General features: G+C 41.2%; 1 protein-coding gene across 2 annotated transcripts in view; it reads left to right on the top strand.

The window, feature by feature from the left end:
* Positions 1-1,147: 1,147 nt before the first annotated feature.
* GRID2 (glutamate ionotropic receptor delta type subunit 2) overlaps positions 1,148-23,625 on the top strand; it is a 680,288-nt gene continuing 657,810 nt past the window's right edge. For both annotated transcript variants that reach the window (XM_062493839.1, XM_062493838.1), the window contains exon 1: positions 1,148-1,235. In XM_062493839.1, coding sequence (XP_062349823.1) covers positions 1,148-1,235 — 88 coding nt within the window. The remainder of the gene's footprint in view (positions 1,236-23,625) is intronic.

Below are 23,625 nucleotides of genomic sequence, written 5' to 3'. Positions count from 1 at the left end.
CCCTCCCCCCCCCCCCCCCACCATGTATTTTTAGTCTGTATGCACTCTTGTCTATGTCTGTTCCTCAGTCCCAGTTGAAGATTTCAAGGGAGACGAGGGCTCTATATTGTTTCTCCCTTGTATTGCAGATAGGGGGAGGAGGTGGTTATTAGAGAGAAGCGCTCTCGCTCGCTCGCTCTCTCTGTTTCTCCCTCTCTGGCTGATAGCACTTATCTCTCGCTCTCTCTCCTTCTCCTAGGTGATCCATTTCTAGGCAACGTGCTGGCTGGTGCTGGAGCTGCCAGCTCTCTCTGCATCCCACCAGAAAAGCAAGCTCCGAAAGCAACCTGCAGACCATCATCATCTGCTCTCCTCTGCCTCGCTCCGGGTACTCCTCCTCTCGCTTCTGCCCTGTCCAACCACCACCTCGCGCGACAGAGACAGCACGCCGGGCTCCATTGGCAGATTTATTATTTTTTTTTTCCTCCAGTTGTGGGAAGCGATTTTTCTAAGCGAAGGGTGGGGGGAAATCTCTGCATTACTATCTGCATTACCTTGAAGTTCACTTTGTTTTTTGGCCTCCGGGGGGGCTTTTCCTGCAGGAATCTGGCTGCTGGGAGCGGGATCGCCCGCTCCCTCGGTCGCCCGCTCCTCCCACCTCGCTGAAGGCGAGCTATTTGCTGCGGGCTCCTGGGGCTTCTCTGGCCAAGAGGGTTTTTGCGTGTCTGCTGGCGTGTGCGTGTCTGCTCGTGTGTGCGTGCGTGTGTCTGTGTGTGTGAGCGTGTGCGTGGTGTGGGTTGGAAGTTGCCGTGCAGCAGCGGGACCGAGCGGATCCCTGGACCCGGCGGAAGGATGGGGACTGTCTGACCAGCAGAGGCGTCTGCTGCCCGCGGCGGCGCCCGGGCTGGATGGATTTGCTGCCGGCGCTCCCAGCAATTCTGGTGCTGCCCAGGAGCCCCGCGAAGTGACGCGGGGTTTCGCCGAGGAGAGAAGCGCTCGGAGCCCCGGGCTCGCTCCCTGACCAGCCGCGGCTCTGCGCCAGCCATCGGGATTTGCACGCTCCTCCGGCTGCACCTCAAACTCTTGGGCTTCCTGTGCTGCACTGTCCTCCGCGGCAGCACCGTTGGCGAAGAGCTCTGTTGTTATAAAGCCTGGACCTCCGGAGGAGATGGAAGTTTTCTCCCTCATCCTGGTCGTGTCCGTCTGTTGGACTCGAACCTGGAAAGCGGCGATTGCAGATTCAATCATTCATATCGGTAAGGGGGTGCTGCGCCTGCTGGTGCTGCTGGACACTTTTCCAGCTCTCCTTTCCAACCTACCCTCTCTTGGAAGGCTTTCCCCCCTACCCCCGCAGCCCCCACTCTCTTTTATCGCTTGCTCGCTTGCTTTTTTTGGTTGTTTAGTCGCCTCTTATAATTGCTTTCCACCAGGACCTCACGCGTCCCCTTTTTCCCCTACCGCGCTGTGTAAAGGGTTCTTGGCGGCGGGGTACGTGCGTGCTTTAGACCTTGAGGTTTTGATGAGGCTGGTGATGGGGGAGCCCAGGGCTGGGGCACTTCCCCGGTTCCTCCCCGCCACCCCTCAGCTCCAGCCTGCCTTCCGCCCGCCCCGGTTCTCCCTCGGCCGGGGGACACCCCACACCTCCCCATCTTCCTCACACCACGGCTACAGCCACGCAAAGCATCATCCCCCCCCCCCCCCCCAACTTTTCCTTCCTTCACACCCCCACCCCGCCTTCCTCTCCCGCGGCGGAACAGGTGGTTTGGCAACGTGAGCGCTTTCCCTGCCGCGGGGGCGGGGGGCTCCGACCGGGCCGTCCGGTACCCCCTTCCTTCTCGGCCGCCACCCCGCCCGCCCCGTGCGCGCCTCCCGGAGCCCGGCTCCCGGGAAAGGCAGCGGCCTCCCCTCCGCCCCGGGGGCAGGGGGCAGCTCGGGTGATGCCGGTACACGGCGCTGCCCTCGCTCCCCGTTATCCCGAGCCGTCTCCGGCACGGCAGCCCTCCCTCTCGGCGGGCGCATCCCTGGGAAGCGCCGAGTCCCGCTGCCGAGCGGCGCTCGGTGCCCGCGACCGGCGAGAGCGGGTGTCCCCCCCGCTCCGGCCGGGGATACGCGGGGAGGGAGGGGAGCGGAGATGGGGAGATGAGGAGAGGAGGGCGCTTCCCCCGCGGCCGCTCGCCCATCTGCAGGCACCGCACGCAGGCGGAGCGGGGGCGGGCGGCCGGCGCTGCGCTGCCCCGGGGAAGGTGCATTTCGGGGCAGGGTCCCGCCGGGTTTTGGGGAGGTTCCTGGGGCGGTGCCGGCCCCGGCTGTGGGGCAGCTGCCGCTCTCCCCGGTGCTGGCTTTGTAAATATGTCTGCCGGTGCTTCTCGTGGGGATCCGTAGCGGGTTTCTGTGGAAGGGGAAGCGGGGAGAGCGTTTGGAAAGCCCGGCCGTCAGGAGCTTTCCTGCAGGACCGATGCTGGGGCAGCGGTGCGCCAGCCCTTCGTGTAGCTGTGCCCGAACCCTGAAGCCACCGCTCCCCTTAAGTACCGCAACTTTATAGGGGTCAGTTCTTTTGGCTGTGTGCGACTGGAGCAGCAAATATCGCACAGGGGAGGTAGCGCTCTATGCCCTCCTTTTAAAGGGAGAAGGACTTCCAAAATTCTACCCAATTGCAGACTGTTAAAGCGACACTAGGAGACAGTTACGTCTTAGGGTTTCTTTCTTAAGAGCTTGTAACAAGCGATCACGTCCTAGGATTTGGGGGGAAATTTTGACTGTGTAGCATATGAGGAGTTTCTTTGCAATCCACTGTTGCCCATTCTCCAGGCTAAAGCAGCGCTGCTGGGCAAGATGTGTGCCTTTGCACTACCATCAGAGGAGACGATAGCTTTTCTCCCCTGGTGTTAATGAAAATTTGTTTGGTTTACTTGTTTTGTATGATAAATGTAACGTATTTTAACTCTTTTTTTAAATAATGTTGACAGTGATTACATACACCGACACAATAAATCCTCATTAAAAAAACAAAAAAAGAAAAAAAGGCAAAAAGCCCAAACTAGCAGAACCAAAGCAGTTGCTTCTCTCACAATTTATCTTGAGAGACAATTAGTACAGTTGACGAGTCTCTTTTTATAGACTGATTTATGCTGCCATGAAAATGGCAAACTATATAACTGTTACACAGAGCTTTAAATCTACTAAAATGAATACTCTTAAAATAAATTACCTAAAATCGCAATTGTTTTAACAATAAATGAGTACACAGCTAAGTATACCAACTTGTACAGCTCACAGATGAAAATTTGGCCCCAAGTAAATCCACTGTGTTTTGTGACCTGGTCTTCTGACTTCCCTTTGATTTTTTCCACTTGTATTAAATAAATTTATGTGTAAAATATTTAGGTATAAGTAATGAACTGTATTTATTTAAATGAGTGAGCAAAAGCAGTAGCAGGGTACTCTACAAAGATATTAACTACAGAAGAAGTCTAAAGCCAAAGCCAGAAAGACAAATTAGCTACTCAAGAACTACAAAGCCAAAGAAAGAGCCAAAATGCTTAGTTCAGGGGAAAAGAAATACTACCAGAGGTCATACTGATGCCTTAGGCAACAGACAAAATAAATGCATTACCTTTTTTTCGTTCTGCAGTGCTAGGATATTCAAGTGGAAAATATATTCCCATGTTTGAGAGGGGTAGATGGCCATAAGAAATAACATGTTACCTGTGCATACCCTTTTCCTAGTAGTAGGTATTTTTTTCAGCATAATGCACAAACTCTCTTGCTTGCCCACGTTTTATTTTATGTGTTTCCTGTAAAAGGATGCTCTCTGTCTCAAAAGTATTTTATCAGTCATCTCTTAGACAATGCCAAAAAATGTTACAATCTAGTGAGTAGTCGTTAATGACTTGGTGATGTCAGTGGGAGGGATACAGTGAATGGTATCTATCTATGATAATGCCTTTTCAAATTCCTGTCTTCTCTGTACAGATTCTGCTTTTGATCTCTAGAGAAGATCTGTGTATATGTAAATGTGCACATTTAAAAAGAAAGGTTTTCCTGTATCATATTTTAAACATTGCTAGAGCTGCTTATAGTCTGTACGTTTCTTTGCCCTGCTATTATAAATAGGAACTGGCAGTTCAGAAAGACTACATTAAGCACTCTTGTGAAAATGGTGAAATGAATCGACTCCACTATAATTTTCCTTACCCTTATATAAAAAAGAAAGGGGCAGGGTTACCATGTCAAAACTGTGCAATCCTGTATTATGCTGCTTCTCTCAGCCCATGCATTGATTGAGTAATTTCATCAGTCCCACATTACTTGATTGCTTAGAAGTTTCCTAATGATCTGTATGCTGTAGGAAGAATCTGAAAGTCATGAGTGGAATGGTAATGATTCTGTGTTTTATGAGGCTATTCAAAAAGTCGCTCTGATTTATGTAGCTCGAAAGCTCCCAAGTCTTTGAGATTAGCCACGCTGCCTGATATTTCCTTCATACATCAGTCGTCCCACACTCCTCACTCCCTAAACAGGAGTTTAGAACAGTGTTTTAATTAAGTAGGGATTAGATGGCATTCCTTGTCAGCCGCACAATTAGTTTATGCTTTGTATCTTCTACTGCTGATAGCCTCATGCTTTTATATTTTGTACTTTGTGCTCATTATTTTCCCTTGATGTGTACATAGTAATACATCTCTATATGCTTATGGATTTCCTGTTGTGCCTGTAGAAACATATAGGCAGATATGTATGTATTAGGTGCTGCAAAATCACACTGGGCAGCAGGCATAGTGTGTGGTACAAAAGTTTTGTACCACAAACATAGTCTACATTATTTTTGAAGGCTAATTAATCTAGTTCAGCCTCCCTGAATACCTCAAGTTGGTTTTTATGTTTATCAGTAACTTCAGTCATACACAGACTGTCAGTCAGCTGTGTACTGCCCTTGGCTTTTTTATTTTTAGTGGAAATTTCATAAATATATATAAGATATAGTTATGTATTATATATGCTTCTACTTATAATTATATATTTGCTTTTATTATATTTCTAGACACAATTTTTTCTTCCCAAGAGAGAAAATCAGTTCTGCCCTTACCTCAGCTTTAAGACTTTGTAGGCCAGGACTGCTGCATTCCTTGTGTTGGACATGTTCACAGCATTGCTGGGTCCTGAGTTTTGGCTCACACCTTTTAAGCTCTTCTGTACCATGGTTAACAATATCAAAGCGATTCCAGCATGGGATCTATTGTTTGTTTCTTCTCTTTATATTGGTGGTGACTAAAATGTAATTTTTAAAATTTTCTTTCTGTAAAGGAAAGGGATTCTTGTTGCTTGGTGGTATGCCTCTCCACGTTTCTTCTTGTAAGCTGATGTGTTACAGTGCAGCTTGGGTTGTGTTGTGAATTGATAATAGGAATTTAATTTGCTGTGCTGTTGGCGAAGCCTCATTAGGACGTGCGTAGTATGTGCCACTAACTGTTCATTACAGTACTCTCACATACATTTGTAAAGCACAGGACAAGCAAGCAAAACAGATTTATTAAAAACAAATAAATCTGTGTGCCCGTAGTGTCCGCAGGGCAGCACTTGGGTCTCTGCTGTCCCTGCTCTGGGATGTGAGAAGGTTACTTGCTTATTTTAGACACACCTATGAGTGAGGACCTGGAACCCAGTGTGCTGGGGCTGAGCAGCCAGGAGGCTCTATTATTGACCATGTTCTATTTAAATGCTTGGCCTGCGTGACAAACTCTGCTTCCGTGTGCATTATTTCTGAAATGCTTTCCCTGGTGCTTAGATTTGTGGCACTGCTTCTGTCCCTGTGATGTGTAGCTGAAGAGGGACGACTTTGCACGCCATAAATTAGGGCTTGCCATCATCCAAAGGCATGTTTGCCATTAGGTGTCACTGCTTTCTGGAGGGTTTCTTAGTCGTCATCAGGGCCTGATCCAGAATCTGCCATAATCCAGGTGAGTTGCTTAGTTGACTTCAGAAGATTTTAAACTGAGCCAGTGGATTGCTGACCACAGCAGGCAGTTCCTTTTCATGTTCTTAAATAACTCTTAGTGTTATGTCAGGTTCTTTGTCCTTGATAAAGGCAGAGTAAAAAAAAATCAACCAGCTGTTTTCAAGTGATGCCCTAACAAATGTCTGACATGGCAATCACTGCTGCTGCTTTGTGCTTTCACATGACTACTTATGGATGCACTGAGCCTTTATTCTCATAATGCCATCTTTGAAAAACACACTGGAGAAAAATCTTTCAAGACTGTGACTACATAAACCTACCAACTAAGGTTCATTTAACTTAATGAACAAAGGCATTAAGTATGGTTCTCTTCCACTCCCTGGCCCTGTAAAGCAAGTGGTATTGGCAAGAAATGACTTCTGTAAGCCATTAGGTTACTCCCTAGATATAGACTTGAACTTACATCATTTTCTTCCATTTGATATATAGCTATCTACAATCTGCCATGACAGCTTGGTTTTGGCTGAAATTTATTGGAGGCTTTTGGCTTTTGAGCTGATGTTTGTATTTTCACTCTCTGTTACTGCTACTCTACTGCTTGATTTTTTTTTCCACACAGTAAAAAATGGTTTTAAAAACAGCTTATGTGAAAGAGTAGTTCTATCTGGCTATCAGTTTCTAATTAATTTTCTTAATTACCTGGGTTATATATGAGAACATGGTAACACTCTTTCCATCTACACCCTCTCCAAACATATTTTTGTTTATATCTTCAGTGTTTAAAAATTACTAGGCACAGATAATTATCCTTGATGTTTGGACTTACAAGTGACCAATAAGAAAATGAAATAGTATTCTAATATTTTGAGCTATTATAAGAAAGTGATCAAAATTTGAAAAAAAAATTTGCACATATATTATGATACATGATGGTATGTGCCAAAGATTGATTTCAGGTGATACATTAGAAATGAGGAGAATTCCTTTCAGCAGTTGCAAATTCAGTTGTCACTTTTCTTTTTTCAGTTAGGTTTGAATTCCAGAAGTCAGTTATTATCTAAGTTGGTGAAATTTTGAAAAAAAAACCTTGATTTCAGATTCAGGCTTGGCTTGTATGTCAAAACTTGGACAGCTCCACACCTGTGCATCCTACAGACCTTAGAGTCCAGTTCAGGGCTCTGCTCGTGCTCACGCCCATCCATGAGAGCCCCAGATACAGCTTGTGCTATCTAGAAGTCCCAAGAGACAAGTATGACTGTCACAGCCCAGGAGTAAAGCACAACAGGCAGGTTGCTGGCACCCTGACAGTGGCTGGGAGCTGCTCATGACAGCTCATGTTTCTTTGAGGTGTTTTGAGGTGTTTTGAGGCTTGAGGTGCAGCAGCTGGTTTCTTTCAGGGCTTCCTGCACACAGATGCACTTCCTCTCCTTCTGTGGTGCTGTTTTATCTTCCTGCACCATGTATTCTATCCATGAGGAAGTAGTTGTGTCAGTAGTCCTGTCAGTAGTTACCAAAATGAGCTATGTTGGCCTTTGTCAGAGGAGCATTGAGTTCCTCGCTCATCTAGGCTAGCAGAGTGTGTTGGGAAAGATGCAGTGCTGAGGGGGTGCAGTGTGACATGTGGCATGAAATGTGTGTTGGGTAAGTTTGGTGGAGTCCTGTCAATCCATCCTCAACAGCAGGTGAGCAAGGCCTGGGCAAAGCCTCCTGGGCACAGCTTTTAGCTGGCTTGTGGCTTTGAAGGAGGACATGGAGAAGAGGAAGTGCTGTTGTCACCCACTGCAGAGGCAGAATATAATCGTGTATTCTTGTCATAGTAATTTAAACGTCTAGAGCGAAGTGGAAGCATTTAGAGAAGGAATGAATGAGGAAAAGGTGTCTTCCTTGCTGTATCTTTCTGAATTTCCCAGAAGCACCATTAGGGCAGTTTCCTCTACTGTTCCTCTATACAAGTGCCATGCTTTGGTTTCTGATTATTGTTGGCCAAGCAGTTGTGAGAGCTGATGGAGTAAGGGAAAGATTCTCCTGTGTCTGCAACCACTATAATTAATAAAGGCTTATGTGAGCTCGAGAGTCATAAGCGATCTCTCTATCAGGGAGGACACAGGCTGAAATTGAAGGTTAGTAAATGAAATGTGCTGGTGTCTGGATGTTTCAGAACAACAGTTCTGAAACCTGGCAAGGGAGCGCATTTGATGTTGTGTGCTGCTGTAATTTTGTAAGATTCAGAATTTATGTCCTAGCTTCAGTGATAATACACTTAATTCAGAAAAGGAGGTATTTTGTGTTCTGTATTGTACTGCAGAGTGCACTTCAGCTGAAGAGACTTTTTCCTGCTTTGGTCTGAAACTCACCACAAAAGCTCAAGGAAGGGGTATTCTGAGAGCTGTAAGCTGAATTAAATAAATAAATAAATAAAAAGCCCCCATAAAAAGTGACATTTAATGAGAAAGGATAATACAGTAACTACAGCATTTCTGTGTAGAATTAAAGTTATGGTGGAAGAGGTGGTAGAGACACAATTACTCTAGTTTTAGTCAATGGTAAACTGATGAATTTGTAAGAGCAGGGTTAGATTTAACGTAGATTTCCATTATACACATTAGTAGTGGAATGTTGGGGGGTAAGGTAGAAAAGAAAAGATGAAAGGGAAAAAGCTTCTTGGAAGTTGTGCTGGGTTTATCTGACAAGCTCTATACTCAAGAGGAAATGGAAAAAGAAAATGAGTAAAAATGCAAGGAGGGGAAGAAAATAAGATATCAAAGGCAAAAGCCAGTAGTTCTGTCTGTTTCTATTTCTTTGGGAGCTGTATGATGCTCCTGTAAATGCTGTGCTCCATGTGAAAGTCCTGAACCAGAAAGGGGAAAAACGTGAGGATGCAGAATTTAAATGAGAAGTTATACGTGTGTTTTAATGTATTAGTTAATACTCTGTGCTGAAATGCTAATTATTCCTAATTGTTATGTTTGCTTTACCCATGAATAAAAGATCACATATCTAATAAAATATGCAGTGAAAATAACTGTAAAATTCCTCTTGGAGCCGTTCATGCAGATTTAAAGGATTTAACACCTTATTTTTTTCATTGCTTTTTAAAACATTAACTTTCTGTAATCAGTTGGTTTGCTAAGGCCAATATCCAGTGAACCTAACAATAATTGCTTGTTTTGCAGAATAATTTTTTGTTAGTCCAACCATATCTTTCTTAGAGGCTTAAATCGAGTTGGTGATTTCATTATAATAATTCACTTGTGATAAATCAAAATCAAATAGCACCACTCCAGTGCTGTGGAAGGGAGCTCAGGAGAGAGCAGAGGATGGCAGAACAGCAGACCTGAATTCCAGGCCTGGATTTGCTGTGCCTATTTTTAATGTACACAGATATATCAATTTTGCAAACCCCTTTTTAAATAGAGAAATGAAACTTTGCACTTCCCTGCCTTGGGATGCCAACTCCAGACCTGTGTTAGGGACCCAAACCTGATGACAGACTTGCTTTGGTTTTAAAGCATGCAGGAACTCATCTCAGTCAAACTGAGGCTCCCGAGCCTTTGGGATGTTTTGAGGATGTCATTTGTATTCCTCATATTCCAGGATACTACTGCAGAGTTACCTCCCTGATTACAGTCACAGCTAAAACTTGTCTGGCTGGGCTGAAAGCACGCAGTGGGGCTATCTCCAGACCAAACATTATTAAGCAAGGATGTTTCTTTTTGTTTATCCTTTACCTTCTTTCAGTCTTTATCGTGTTCAACTTAAACATTTGAGAAACATTTTGAGAAACATTTTAGAACCATTTCAACTTAAACATTTGAGAAACATTTTGAGAAACATTTTAGAACCATTTCAAGTACTAGAGGGCTGTCACAGGGAAGAAGACAGTCGAAAAGACACAGTTCTTGCTCGGAGAAGCCACTGTAGAGGAGTGGCAGTGTGTGGCCATTGTACAGTGTGGGCTCTGGGTTAAATGCAAATAAAAGTGATAGCTGTTTTAGATCATATTAAAATTTCTCCCTTTCACTGTTTCTATTACTTTCTTTCTCTCTCATATTCTTCATGGCAAGAAGTTGTGATGGACACTGTGTTCCGTGCACTTGAATATATGCCTTTAATGTCCAGGAAGTAAAAAGTTAAACATGCCATAACACAGATATCTATAATTTGGATAAAACTGTTTTTTCCTCTGGAAATTTCTCTGGAATTCCACTTATTTGGCCTCTTTTGAGACAAATACACCTCTAGAAGTTGGTTATATTTCTTAAAGGTAATCTTCTTTCAACTCTCCTCTTTGTGAATAAATAGGCTGAAGCAGTATTGAAGTATATCTGCTAATATATTTGCTATAAATATCTTTACAAATTTACTATTCTGGAGGTATTCTAGCTCTGTGCTACAGGTTGATAGCAAGCAGTGGGGTATGTATTAATGCATGCATATACAATATATAAATACACACTTTTTCAGTAATCAGAAGGACTATTCTTACTGAAAATGTTTGACTGTGTTTTTCTTTAATATGGGATGGCATTCGTTTCCACCCTAAGTGACAACATGAAGATTTGGGAGGCTTTTTGCTTCCAGGCAGGAAATCATAACGTGAATACAAGTTGTGAAATGGCACCCCACCATGCTGGAAGCTGTACAAATATGAAACAAAAAGTTGGCTGTCAGGAGATTTGAAGCTGAAAGTACAGGAGAGGGCTTGGATCTCTCTGTGGCTCAGTTTGTACACCTGGAGACTTGTGTGTCTTTTGAGAAGCAGATTCTCTCTTTCATATTTGTGAATGATCACTTTGGGTACAAAGGGGTGAAAGCAGGTAGAAATGTCTGCAGTGATTTCCTGTCAGGGCAGATGCTGCTTGGCTGAAATCAGAAGTTCTTGATCTGGTGCTGTGAGTTGAAAGAGCTGACAAGAAGGGCAGCAATGTGTTTATAATTATTTAGTACAGTTTGGTACTGTCAGTAGCATTGATTGAATTTGCCAAATAGAAGCAGTCATTAGCTCATCAGCTGCCATCATGTTACTCTCTGGGTTTACCCAGTGCAGGAAGCAGTGCACAGTTATGCACATACCCGCTCTCACTCTCTGTCTCACTTGGGCAAATATTTCATGGTACAGTTTTGGAAGACTAGATAGGAAGAAAACAACTCTTTTTTGGAAAGTGGAAAAATATATTCTGCAAAATTCCTTGCTTTGTTAGAAGAGATATTTAAATATAGTCAGTGATTCTGAAAGTATCTGCAGTATCTTCCTCCTTTGGAAGTCTCATGAAGTTTTTGTATTGCTGTGGAAATACTATTGAAACAATCCAGAGAAGTTATTTTCCAACTCCTCCTTCCAGTATGGAGGGGTTAGCACCAATGATGGGCAGTGCAGGATACATTCAGGGAACAGCAGGAAATGTTATGTGGTTTGGAGACGGGATTTTATATTTGGGATATATTTGGGCCTTGTAGGGGAGGCATAGGTCTAAGCAAATGAGAAAAGTTAGGAAATCCAGAGGAGCAAGGGACTGGAATGGCACAAGTATTACTGAAAAACTTACTAATATAACGCAAATGGTGCTCTGAGTACAATATGGCTTGAAGATACAAGTTTTAAAGAAACTAAACTACAGATTACAAAATGGGATTGTTTCTCCCTGTCTAGCCTATATAGTTTACTGTAAAGCATTTGATTTGTATGGTAGATCTTAACTCAGCTTCTGTCGCTGCTGAGTAGGAGGAAGGGATGCACACAGCCACAGCTTCTGCTCCATTGACTTTTGACCTAATTTAGGATGGAAAGAAAGGGTAAATAATGCAGCCTGCTCCAGGACGCAAAACCTGCTGTGACTTTCATGGAATGAGGGGGTGAGCACTAGTTTTTCTCCTCATCTCAAATAGCTGCATAGCTTGCTATAAAAGTTACACCTTTCTTCAGTGAAGCTCCAGAGTGGTGAGTGGATCTCCTTTCACACTTATCTCATGGCATATGTCCTCATTTGGTCTGGATTTCTATCAACATTAACCTTGTCCAACCCCCATTCAAGGCAGCAAAGGCACAGCCAGTGGCTTATGTTTCCTACAACTAAGACACGTTAAGTATTGGGATGATAGATTTTTAGCATATTTTTCTGTTTGAGACCAATGATCTCTAATAACAGGGAATGATGTATGGAAAGATGAGGTAAATACTTCCTCTGGGGAAGGTAGATAATGATGGCATTTGGAAACTGCTATTGCTGAAAACAATCTTCTCAGGACTTAGTCATATTAAAAAAAAAAAAAAAAGTCCATTCAATAAAGTACTGTGGGGTTGCAGCATTTTTAGCATTTTTTTAAAAGGATGCATTCCCCCCCCCCCCCCCCTTTTTGTAAGACTGCCAAATATCCCTGAGGCTAGAATTAATTGGCTCTTTGTGCTGTGTCAAGTAAGGAGTATGAGTGTTTTCAGAAAATACTAGGTTTACAGACTTCCATAGAGAACATGAAAGGGAGAGGGGGGGGCTAACTTTCAGTAAAGAAGGTCCTTGCATCATTTTGTGCCACTAACTTGGAGTAACAAATAGAATATTGAAATTGCTGGTGTTGGAGCTTTGGAAGCTGTTGGAAACATCCCTGGTGCCCTCATCCCTTCATTCTGACTAATCCTCCCTTCAGAACAAGCGTGTGCCGACTTCTTTTGCTCTCACCTCCAGGCATCTGCAATGAGTAAACAAATGTCTGCTCCTCAGAAATAAGCAGCATTTGGGTTTTTTTGAAAGAGGTTCAGGAGTAGGGGCCATGAAGATGTATTTTATTGTTGGCATAGCTTTAGTAACACAAAAGAGACTTCTTGTAGTTCATTTCACAAATTCCCCCTGACCATTTTGGATTTGAAAGTATTTTATCATTTTTTAATACTGCTGTTTCAAAGGCCACTTCTTAAAATTGATGGAAACCAGAGGATGGCAGCAGTCGTAGATATAAGCTTTGAAATGGCCCTTTTATGGAGGGGTTTGAGAAGTAAGTTTTGGAGCCATTGCATTAAAATTCCAAAGTGCTAAATTAAATGTAATAATGCTCTGACAAAGTGCTACTACCATCTGCTAGTGAGAATTAGTAATATTTTAAAATCTCTGTAATTGCCAGAAAGAGCAGAGGAGTCATGGCATGAAGAAAAGTCTAACTCTAAATTAGTATTTTAGTTCAGGAAGTTGCAAACTCTTTGTGGGGATCACTAACTACTAGAGATTTTGTGTCCCACTGTCAGCTCACATAAGGGAGTAAATATTTGTGTTGTATGAACAAGAATGGTGCCTGTTTCTAGCTGTTTCCAGCTTGGTCCCCATTTTTGAAGCAGAATCCTTTTTATTTACAATGACTTCTAATTCACATCACAGCAAAAATTCAGTGGTAACTACAAATACAATTTACATGGTAAAATTAACAAGGGAGTGTTCTCACCGTGGACATGTAAAAAGCGATTATATTCCTTATAATATAACTTTCGTGGACTGGGAGGCAGTTCTTTGTTCCTATGGGGTTTTGGACATCACCTGAACACTCAGCCTGTTCTGCAATGTGAAAGTTGGTCTGCAATGAAGAGTGTGATCTGGGGCTGGAAATGTTCTCAGTTCCAGAACATCTCCATCTCCATTCCTAAACTTAGCTGAATATGCAGAAGTAATTCAGCTTGTAGTAAGAAGAGCATCTGACCAGTTTTGAATCTATTTCAAAAGCCGGTGTAACTTACTGGTGTCTGTTAGGAAATGCTTTTTGTATCAGTAATAAAGCTACTTTACTCGTATTAGTAAACAGACAAATCTTGCACAATATTTAAAGAAGGGAGTATGAAGAGAAATCTAGTAATGACAGATTACACATAGCAGTTGGATTGTCTAGTTTAGGAAGGATTTGGAGGTCCATATTAAAAGATGCATTTTATAAACATTCCATTTGAGAAGAAAAGGGAAAAAGTGGCCAAGAAGCTTTTTTCATCTTTCTATTCCCCCTCCTAAAAAGGATTTACTGAGTTTTGTTTATTCAGAGTCTTGTATGGACTATGACTATTATTCTTAGCTTGCTCTGCATGTAAATTGATCATCTCTCATATGCTTTTAGCTGAAATAATCTTCATCAGTGTTTCTTGCTGAGGTACGGGTACTATGTGTATATCCTGCTGGTACAATGGCCATGTGGTCCATTTGGCTAAGTCAGGCTAAGTCAAATCCTCCTCTGTTATAAACCAGTTTGAGCCTGCCTTATTATTTTGTATTATCTTTTATCCCATGCTAGGAGTACAACTAACACTGATTTTGTGTTTGAGGAGTCAAGTCTTTCATGTGTTAATTTTTGTGTATAAAGATCTTCACGTCTTCCAAAATGCCCCTCGGAACCCCACACTGGTTTCCTTATTTCTCATGTAGATAGACTGATTACCCATGAAGTAATTTGTTTGAGACAAGTAACTGTAAATCCAGGATGAAGGAAAGATTTCTTGGCTGTCTGTTACTCACTTCAAGCAACTATGTTGTCTTGTACTATCACTGAGCAGTATTGTGGTTTACGTGATGTGAGAGAGGGAGTACAGAGAGGCACCTTCTATTGTGTTAGCAAACATCTGTGTGAGGCAGAGGGAACAGAGACTGTTTGAACTGTGAGAATGAAGTCTGACCATAACAGTATTCTTGTCATGCTCTTGCTTTTTTGCTTAGACAGGCTTTTGTTTCCTTTCATATCTCTTGTATTCAGAGAAATAAAACCAGATGGATTTTTCACATGTTTACAGTGAATAATGGGCTGATGAAATAGAATTGGCTACCCCACAGTTGTCAGTCGATAAAACTGCCCCTTGAAGGAATCTCTGGTTCTCACGACTGGGTGCTGAGTAATCTCTGCCGGGTCTGTCATGTGGTGACCTGCACCAGAACGAAGCCAGATGCATGCCCACATCATTTTCACTGCTTGTCTCCTTGTAGTAAATGTTTATCTTGCTTCCTGAAACTGTTTCAATACTGACAGATTCAAAGCACATATGAGCAGGAACTGAACTTTCTAAAGAAGTAACTCATGATAGGGCTAAGGAGGCCAATCTCTACCTCATAAATGCATTGTTTTTTGGAAGGACTCAAAACAATTTCTAGCAGCTATCTTTTTACTGATCCCTCTCATTCCCAGCGTCTTGACAAAGAATGAGATTGATTTCACCAGGAGCGAGGGAAAGAAGCACTTGTTCTAGCACCAAAGAGTAAGGGGCAAGGCAGGAATGGTTGGTGATTTGTTGCAGTCTTCATGAATTCTTGCCTCCATGATTGAGTATAAAAATGGTAGAGTGCTGTGCAAGGCACATGTTTGTTGTCTGTTTCTTTAGAATCATTGGAATTTTCTTAAAAATGTGCAGAGACGTGTTTTGTGAGATTAGAAGTGCTCAGAAACATAGTCCTTATGGCAAATTTTTCTCAGTAATCTAGCTCTATTTATAAATAAACAGGTGTCTTTTAAAAAGTGGGATTGGCAAAAGGCAGAGTAGCCCCGCTAAAAGTGTTGTGGGTCTAAATGGCACAAAATGGAGGGTGAGTTCACACAGGAATACCCTGATAACAGTTTGCTGACCAGATTATCCCATCCCATCCCATCCCATCCCATCCCATCCCATCCCATCCCATCCCATCCCATCCCATCCCATCCCATCCCATCCCATCCCATCCCATCCCATCCCATCCCATCCCATCCCATCCCATCCCATCCCATCTTCTACTTACTCTGCTGCCACAGAAACCATTTCCAGAGGATGGTTAAGGATTTACCTGCATGCCAGCAGTTTCTTGTGCTCGTGAAATGCCAAGGGTTGAAGCCAAGAAAGGAATGTTCTCTGCCACTTGGCAGGTACTTCTGTCAAGCAGTTGTTCTCTCTTCACCATGTCTTGGGCCATTCCCTCCAGACTGAATCTGACACCAGCAATGACATTTATCTTCACAGTACTTATGTTGCAAGAACCTGTATTTATGGAGATCCATACCTTTGAGATGAAATGACAATGTGTTTGTGCATTGGCATGCAAGCATATTTATGTTGAGATCTGGCATAGTGGCAGGGAGGAACCGGAGGAGTTCCTGAGGCAGCAGCTTTAAGGCAAGAGTTGTCTCTGAAATTTGTAGCTAAATGGCAGATTGTGTTCCCTGGTGCTGTCCATCCTATAGCATCGCTAATTACCCATGTTGTGGTGAGAGTACCTGAGATAATGGACTAGTTTATTTGCTGTATGTAAAAAGTGCATAGTAAAAAGCAGTTAATGGTGAAGTTTCTGTAACCTTGCTGTCTTGTTTCCCATCAGCTTAATGTACTTGGTCTCATGCCCAAGGACAATGCTCTTGTATCTATATTACCAGAAAGGCAAAGGAAAACTTCAGTAATAGTTTTAGCCTGAAACTATTTGGGAAATATTTCTGCTTCTGTTGCTTCTTTTTTTTCCTCATCTGTGCTGACAGATTATATTTATTAGCACAACACAATATTTGGAGCCAAAATGCATACTAAAATCCTAGTTAAATTGCTTATTTATCAGTCTGCTCCTTATAAAATAGGATTTCTAGGTTCTTGCTGGTTACAAGATATAAACGGCACTGGTTTGGGGGTCCTAGAACTAACTTGGCTGGACACAGTAACTAAGTTACTTAAACTTGGTCACGTTCATTTTATAGTCTGTATTGAGCTGTATTTATATTCAATCAAAAGTGAAGAGCAGGTAGAGAAGCTCAGGGTTTTTTTCTAACTGATAATCATAAATCATGCAGCCAAGAAGTTTTTGCAGTGACATAACAAAGGATTTTTGATGCATTTTTTTTTAATGTCATGCAAAACAATATTTTTGCAGACTGCTGGTGCTGCTGACTGACTACAGCCTTGAAATATTCTCAGACTTTAGTTTTTTCCTATTCTGTAAAGATCTGAAAAAAGTGACATTGTCCCACCTCACCATCTGATCATAGTGTGCATTTGAACATGTTGCTGGGTTCAAATGGAGCTTTAATCCTGTATTAATTGTTTTCTTGGTAATAACTCCTACTGGAACAGTCATCAGGATAAAGACTGCTGGCCGTGTCCTTTTCTCATCTCTAACTGGAATGTGGTGAAGGGCTAAGTAGATTTTCAAAGTAGTCACTTAGGCCCCTTTTTTTCAAGCAGGGCATGTAATTCACAACCCCAAGGGCTGTGATAGTGCAGCCACTAACGCAGTCTGAGAGTGTGCAGATAAAAACTTTTTTTGGGAGATAAGATGGGGGAAATAAAAGAGAATATTTCCCATATCACATGTTAGGAAAACCTGCTAGAGCCATTTAAAAGGAAACAAAATGGGCTGTAACTACCCTGTTATAGATGATTCTTTTAGATAGAGACATCATGCCCTCTGTTGTAGAATTTTAGGAGGAAAAACATGCCCACCACTGGGGCTGAAATCTGTTTTCTGCCTTTTCAGACTGTCTCTCATGACTTCTGAAATCAGTATGAATCATTCAATTGACTTTATTGGACTTTCGATCACATCTTCTGTATTTATGCAACTCCTTCTTGTCCTTTTATACTTCCCTCTCTCTCCCATCAACTATTTCCTTGCCTTTTTTATGCAAAGACATTAGTAGCTGCCAGTGCTCATAAGCAGCCTTTCAGTAATGTGTGTGCATGTGTGAATTGAGGGAGGCTGACTAGGGAAATCTTTACGTTCAGATTAAAACATTGGTGGGAATCCCCCTGACACCTTATTCCTATTACTCTTAGAATCTTTTGTATTGCTTTAAGCGTTTTTGTCTGAAGAGGCAAAACCTTATTTAGAAGCAAGTTAATTTTCAGTGTTTCTGAAACATCAATTGCTGTCAGTTACTAAAGACAGAATAAGATGGACTACACTGATGTCTGTTCAGGGAAACCCCTGTATATCCCCTATTCCATGCTTTATTCTTATTACAGCTAACAGGAAAGAAGACAAAATGTAGTTTTATAATTAAAGATTAAAGTTAGAATTTGTGAAAGTTGGATTCAGTTTTGGGCTCCTTCCTGATCTGGAGTAACGTACTCAGTGATTGACACATATGAACTATCAAAGGGGGATCATCAGGGCTCCTCATGAGCTAGTGTTGCACTCTATGCAGTTACTGCCTTGACTTGTTGAACCTCGTTTTTCCACGGGGAGAAGGACATCCCCTTACTGAACACCTTTTGCCTTGTCTGCTGTGTTTGCACTCTTCAGGTAGAGCTCTGCCCTGTGCTCTGTTGTATCTGCATGGCCAATGACAGTGATACCATTTCAGCTGAGAGCTTTGAAGTTTCCTCTACAACTGTTGGTTGTAAAAACATATTTTTTGCATCAATGACTAGAACAAGCTATTCTATTTTAAGAAGGAAAATTTGGATGCAAGCGCTGAGCTTATTCTGTGATATGCTTCCAAGATGATTGTGAGTGATGGAGCTGGAGTGTTCACTCATTTTTACTGGAGGGTGGAAAATGCTGATGTGCATTGCTACTGTTTAGGGCAGAAACTGGGGATATATATGTGCCTTTATTAAAGCAGTCAAGCTCTAGCTTGTGTGAAGGTACTTATGATAGTGTTTCAAATGGCACTGCAAATGCATTTCCCCATTAGTAGGAAACTGTTTCTTTTTTCACATATTTTTTTTCTGCTGTTGCAGGTAAACATGTCTGGAGGAATTGTTCTATTTTGTATTTGCTGCACTACTTTCAATTAGAATCTGAAATATCCAGTTTGAAACCCTAAACCTAAAAATTGTAGATGATTTCCTGAATTACCAGAGGATTGTGTTTGTTCTTCCTCTGACATACAATACTGCAACACTGTAAATCCACGAAAGAGCATGCCAACTGAAAAAATGTCATTTATTCTACAAGGTTAGTGTTAGGGCAAAGTTAGGGCAAGTGTTAGGGCAAAGAAGTACACATCTGTTTTTGAACTAATGTCTGCTTCAGGCAGGCTTTAAGAGCTTCTTCAATTTCACAGCCTTTTTTCTTCTTACCAAGGTTTTGAAACACATAAATATTTTTGAGAACAGCTTTCCCATTGGAAATATTAATCAAAGATGGTGCAGTACTTAACAGAATAGCTTGCTGCAAGCATTGTGGGGTTTTGAAATGGGTACTTTCAAATTTAGAAACTTTTGAAAGATACTAAATTGATGTGCAGCCTGCACAATGTGTACAGCAGGTGAAACAATCCCAGTGATCATTTGGTTTTCTCACCCACTGCTCAAAGTGGACATGGGTATAAAAAAAAGAGGTGAGCCGTGTTTCCTGTGCAGAGATGAAAATATTATGCATTGTTCCACTGAACAGTCTGCATCCAAGATGAGTGTTTTCTCTGCATATCCTTAGTTGTGTACCACCACTTGGTCAGCTCCACCTTTTCTGTGATTCAGAAAACATTCGCTGCTGTGTTCTGAAGGATATCCTACTGCCCTGCTTTTTGGTGTGAAGTTCCTTTAATTTGGGATTCGTCCCCCTCATCTGGCTGTCCTGTTGTGTGTGTGAAAGTATTTCCAGTTATGTCTCTCATGGGTAGCAATCTTCTCTTAACTTTCTTTTCCTGTTGGATCTGTATTTACCTTTTACAGGTGGCTGAGGGATAAAAAGAATTTTAAAAATAAATATTTAAAATTTATAAGTATTAAATAATAAATAAAAAATAGAAATAAAGTATATCATATATGTACTCCTTTATTTTTACACTGAAGTTGGCAGGTTTACAATGTTGTATACTTCAAATATTTAAAGGGATTAAGTTTGAATAAGATCTGAAAAGTTAATGCATTTCACAGCTTATTTTAAACTCATTCAAGAGACTTCATCGGCAAGGTTTTCTAAAATAATGAATATTTTAATGGTATTTCATTTCAGGCCAAGCTGAGTAAAAGCAGGATTTTTTTAGGGCTACCCAGCAATTGTCTTAAGTGTTATGAATTCACATTTTAGGAAAATTTGTATTGCTTATTATGGTGGCTGGATTAGTCAAATCCTATTTAAAATATTAGTAGGAAGAAATGTTCACTCACAGCAGAACTTCAGCTTTAGGAATATTATCTGAGCAAGCAACGTCAGATTAGTTGTGCACTTTAGATGTAAGAATAATGCTGTGGTTAAAGCACTTGCACTTGGGAGACTCCTGGTTTTTTTGCCATTTCTACTAATTCTGGCATGACAAGTCATTCATCTTGTTTCATTGTGTGAAGAACAGTGAGCATTTCTGGCTCTGTCACTCTCTTCAGAATATTATTTTGCAATTATTCGGATTTATAAGAGAACATTGAAAAGCTTGGGCATACTAAGCAGATAAGCTTAGGATGCTTCAAAACAAACAAAAGCCCATGCCTTGAGCTTTTCCATGTCACTCTGAGACACACTCAGAATGTTCTGTTCCCTTGGAATGATAAGATCTGTAATATATAACTAAGGTGGTATTGCCAGATCTTGACAAGGCGATGACAGCATATATATAAAATGTTTTAGTGTGGCAGCGGGAATTCTTCCTAGACTGTTCATACACATATTTACTTACACAGCCACATGTAACTACATACTTTCACTATTTTGTTGCCCCAACAGTATTCAGAGAGACAAGTTACTTCCACCATTAGTGAAAATGGACTATGGCTTCTATTCCAACAAATGATTGAAAATAATTATTTGAGGAATTTCATGGTTATAGAGCCATGACTGATCAACAGGCTAATATAAAAAATTAGGGAAGTTAAAAGTTAAATACAAAAAACCCAAATCCCATAACTTAGTATTTCCTTTTAATCCAAGACAAAGATATTACATTAGTGGACATTGATTATTTTATAGGTTAATAAAAACTTCTTTTTATGATATATTTTTTAAAAAAATTCATTTTATGCTGTGGTGTTTACTAAGAATGCCTCAAACCAGCCTGACAGTTGAGTACATTGATTATATGGATATCTGATATCTAAAGTGGTAATGTTGAGGTTGCTGTTACTGTAGAAGATAAGCTATTCCTTTTGGTTACGAACATTTATTTTTCCTGCATACCAATTATTTTTCTTTCTGTTCCAGTATGCATATACAGCTCTTCTATGAGTAATTTTGTGTATGTTTGTATAATCCTACAGTGTTTTATGAATAGATTAAGGAATTAATTTGCCTTCTAATTTTCCTCTTCCTTATTCATCATTTGTAACTATGCAGAACAGTAATTAAGACAAGAGGGAAGAGGTATAGTGCATTGATTGTTCTTTAAATCCATAACTGCCTATTAAAAGGGACATTTGGCTATTAGCTCTGTTTATCAGTTAAACAGAGTTTATTTTTAGAAGGGGTGGGTTGGTACACATATGTGATATTAGCAGGTAGGTGGTAATGTCAGTAGGTAATTTGCCCTTCTGTATGCCAATATTATTGCTTTTGTGTACCCTACTGACTTTAGAATGTTTTGCTGATATTCTGCAACTAGACCTAAGCAATATCTGTAGGTAGCAAGGAATTTGGTTTCTGAACCACACTGGTTCTCAAAACTTTCCACAAGCCCCTGTTTCAACTTTCCCCACTGACCTTGCTCTAAATGGGGAAAAGGTGTGGTTTTTTGCAATGTATAAGTACATTCCCTGAATTATGACGAGGAAGCAAAGGAGTTGTCCTAGCCTATATATTTTAGCATTTCAAACCACTCTGGGGTTACATTGTGAGTTGTTAGGTTAGCTGGTCAGAGTTGTGCTGCAGGAAGATAAATTTTAGCCATTAGCGCATTAGCAATGTGAAAAAGACAAAGAAACACAATTCTATTAACAGGGTTGATGGGCCAGTCAAAGTAACTGGAAACTCATTAGGTGCTGTATTTCCATCAACGTGTACATCTGTAGCAATTGAAAAACACTTAAGGACTTGGAGGCTTCAGATTATGATGCAGACACTTGTCTTCAGTAGGACATTTGTTTTTGTGCCAGCTGTTGTGCTCTGAAGCATCTCTTAAAATGCTGCAGAGAACCACTCTGCAGTTTTCCTAATCCCCCACACCACTGTGCAGCTATCTGATGTCTGTGAAAGGAAAAAGAATTTAAGGATATGGAAAACAGAAAAGAGAAATTCCATTTACAGAATTGTTTTCTTGATTTGTATGTTTTACCATACATGAGATTGGTGTGGGAAATGAATGATGATTACAAGTAATACATTTATTCATTATGTATTGTCAAAATATGAATATAATTGCTTTCTAGTACTTATCTGCAACAGTGTTTGCTGCTTGTGATAGTTTCTGGTCTGCTTGCAGTCAAATGTGACCAAAATAGGCTTTCACAGCATCTAATCCAGACTCCATGGTCCCTTGACTTCCAACTGCTGGTTTGAAAAACTTCTGCCCTAAGTAATTTGTGCCTTTTTGTTTTTTACCGGGAAAACTTTTTTCACTGTCTGGCAAGTGATGGCCTTCAAAAGACTTTTCTGAAGCAGAAACAAAGAAAAGCCATAAGGGTTCTGGTTATTCTCTCCCTCCCATGTACAGCCCTCTGCAAAACACCACATACTTTTTAATCACAGGTGCCAGGGTACTGCTGCCTTTTCACTTTCTTGTAATGTTTTCCAAGGAGAATTCTTGCTGTTACAGTAAATTGTAGCTACGGACAGAAGGAGCAAGCTATCTCAATGTGTTCTTAAGCTAAAGAAAGTCTGTGGTTTCTTCAGAATTTCTTGGCTCAGTTAGCTCCTTTGAGGACAACCGCTTTGAGGTAACTTGTTAGAAAATCAGTGAAATTTGAACTTTTTGAAAATCAAGTTAAACTCCTCATGCATATTTCATGAATGCTTCTGTAAAGAAATGGCTTCAGTGTACAGAGCAGGTGCCAAATTGCAAACTCTCTTTCTCTTTCTATGTACAGGGACAAATGCAGTGAGTCATTAACAGATTAGTCACCAAATGGTTACAGTGTTTTAAGATGAAGACAACTATCTTGGCTGCTCCTCAGAGCTCACTGTCCCATTAATCTCCAAGTACTGGACAAACTGGGGTTGCCTATCATCTCACTCGCAGCTGAAGCTCTTAACTGTTGACCTTTATGCCAGAAGTTGTGGTACCTCTGGCAGGTAGGGAAGGATATGTGTTCCTTCAACTTGGATGACCAGCTAGATGAGTCACTCAATTTAGCAGAGAAAGAAGTAAAGACACCTCTGGTGAATTCAAGTGACAAGAAATCCGTTGAAATATAAATAATAATATAAACTTTCTTTTTATAAAAGTAACAGTAACTTAATTCAGGGGAACCACACAGGAAAGGTCTTAGCTGAATTTACTTGGTGGCAATGAACATTCTTGCTTATTTTAGTCCTTTTCCACTGGTGTCTTATTGATTGAGCTGGTGTTGATCTAATGGCATAGGAACTAAGTGAGAAGGTTGGGGCTGATTCTCTGTGCTAAAAGAAAAAAAATTTCTTTCATTATTCACATAAAAATAATGTGGGCTAATTAAAAGAGAGTGGATGTGTATTTTCAGTTATGAGAAGTTTCAGGGGTTTTGTTTCTGTTGAGCTGAGATTTTAACTGCAAATATGTATTGTACATATATCAGTCTCTGAGTAAAACGTAATACTCCATCTTGGGGAAGACAAAAAGATCTAGATTCCACTTCCTCAAGCATCTCCTAACAGTTATCTTTGCATTGTTTCTGATGTTCTTTATAAAAATCTCCTACCTACACGGATGGACAA

This window comes from Cinclus cinclus, chromosome 5 (assembly GCF_963662255.1).
Source record: "Cinclus cinclus chromosome 5, bCinCin1.1, whole genome shotgun sequence".
Lineage (NCBI taxonomy): Eukaryota > Metazoa > Chordata > Aves > Passeriformes > Cinclidae > Cinclus > Cinclus cinclus.
Note: the sequence above shows the minus strand (reverse complement) of the source record. Positions and strands in the feature narration are given on the sequence as shown.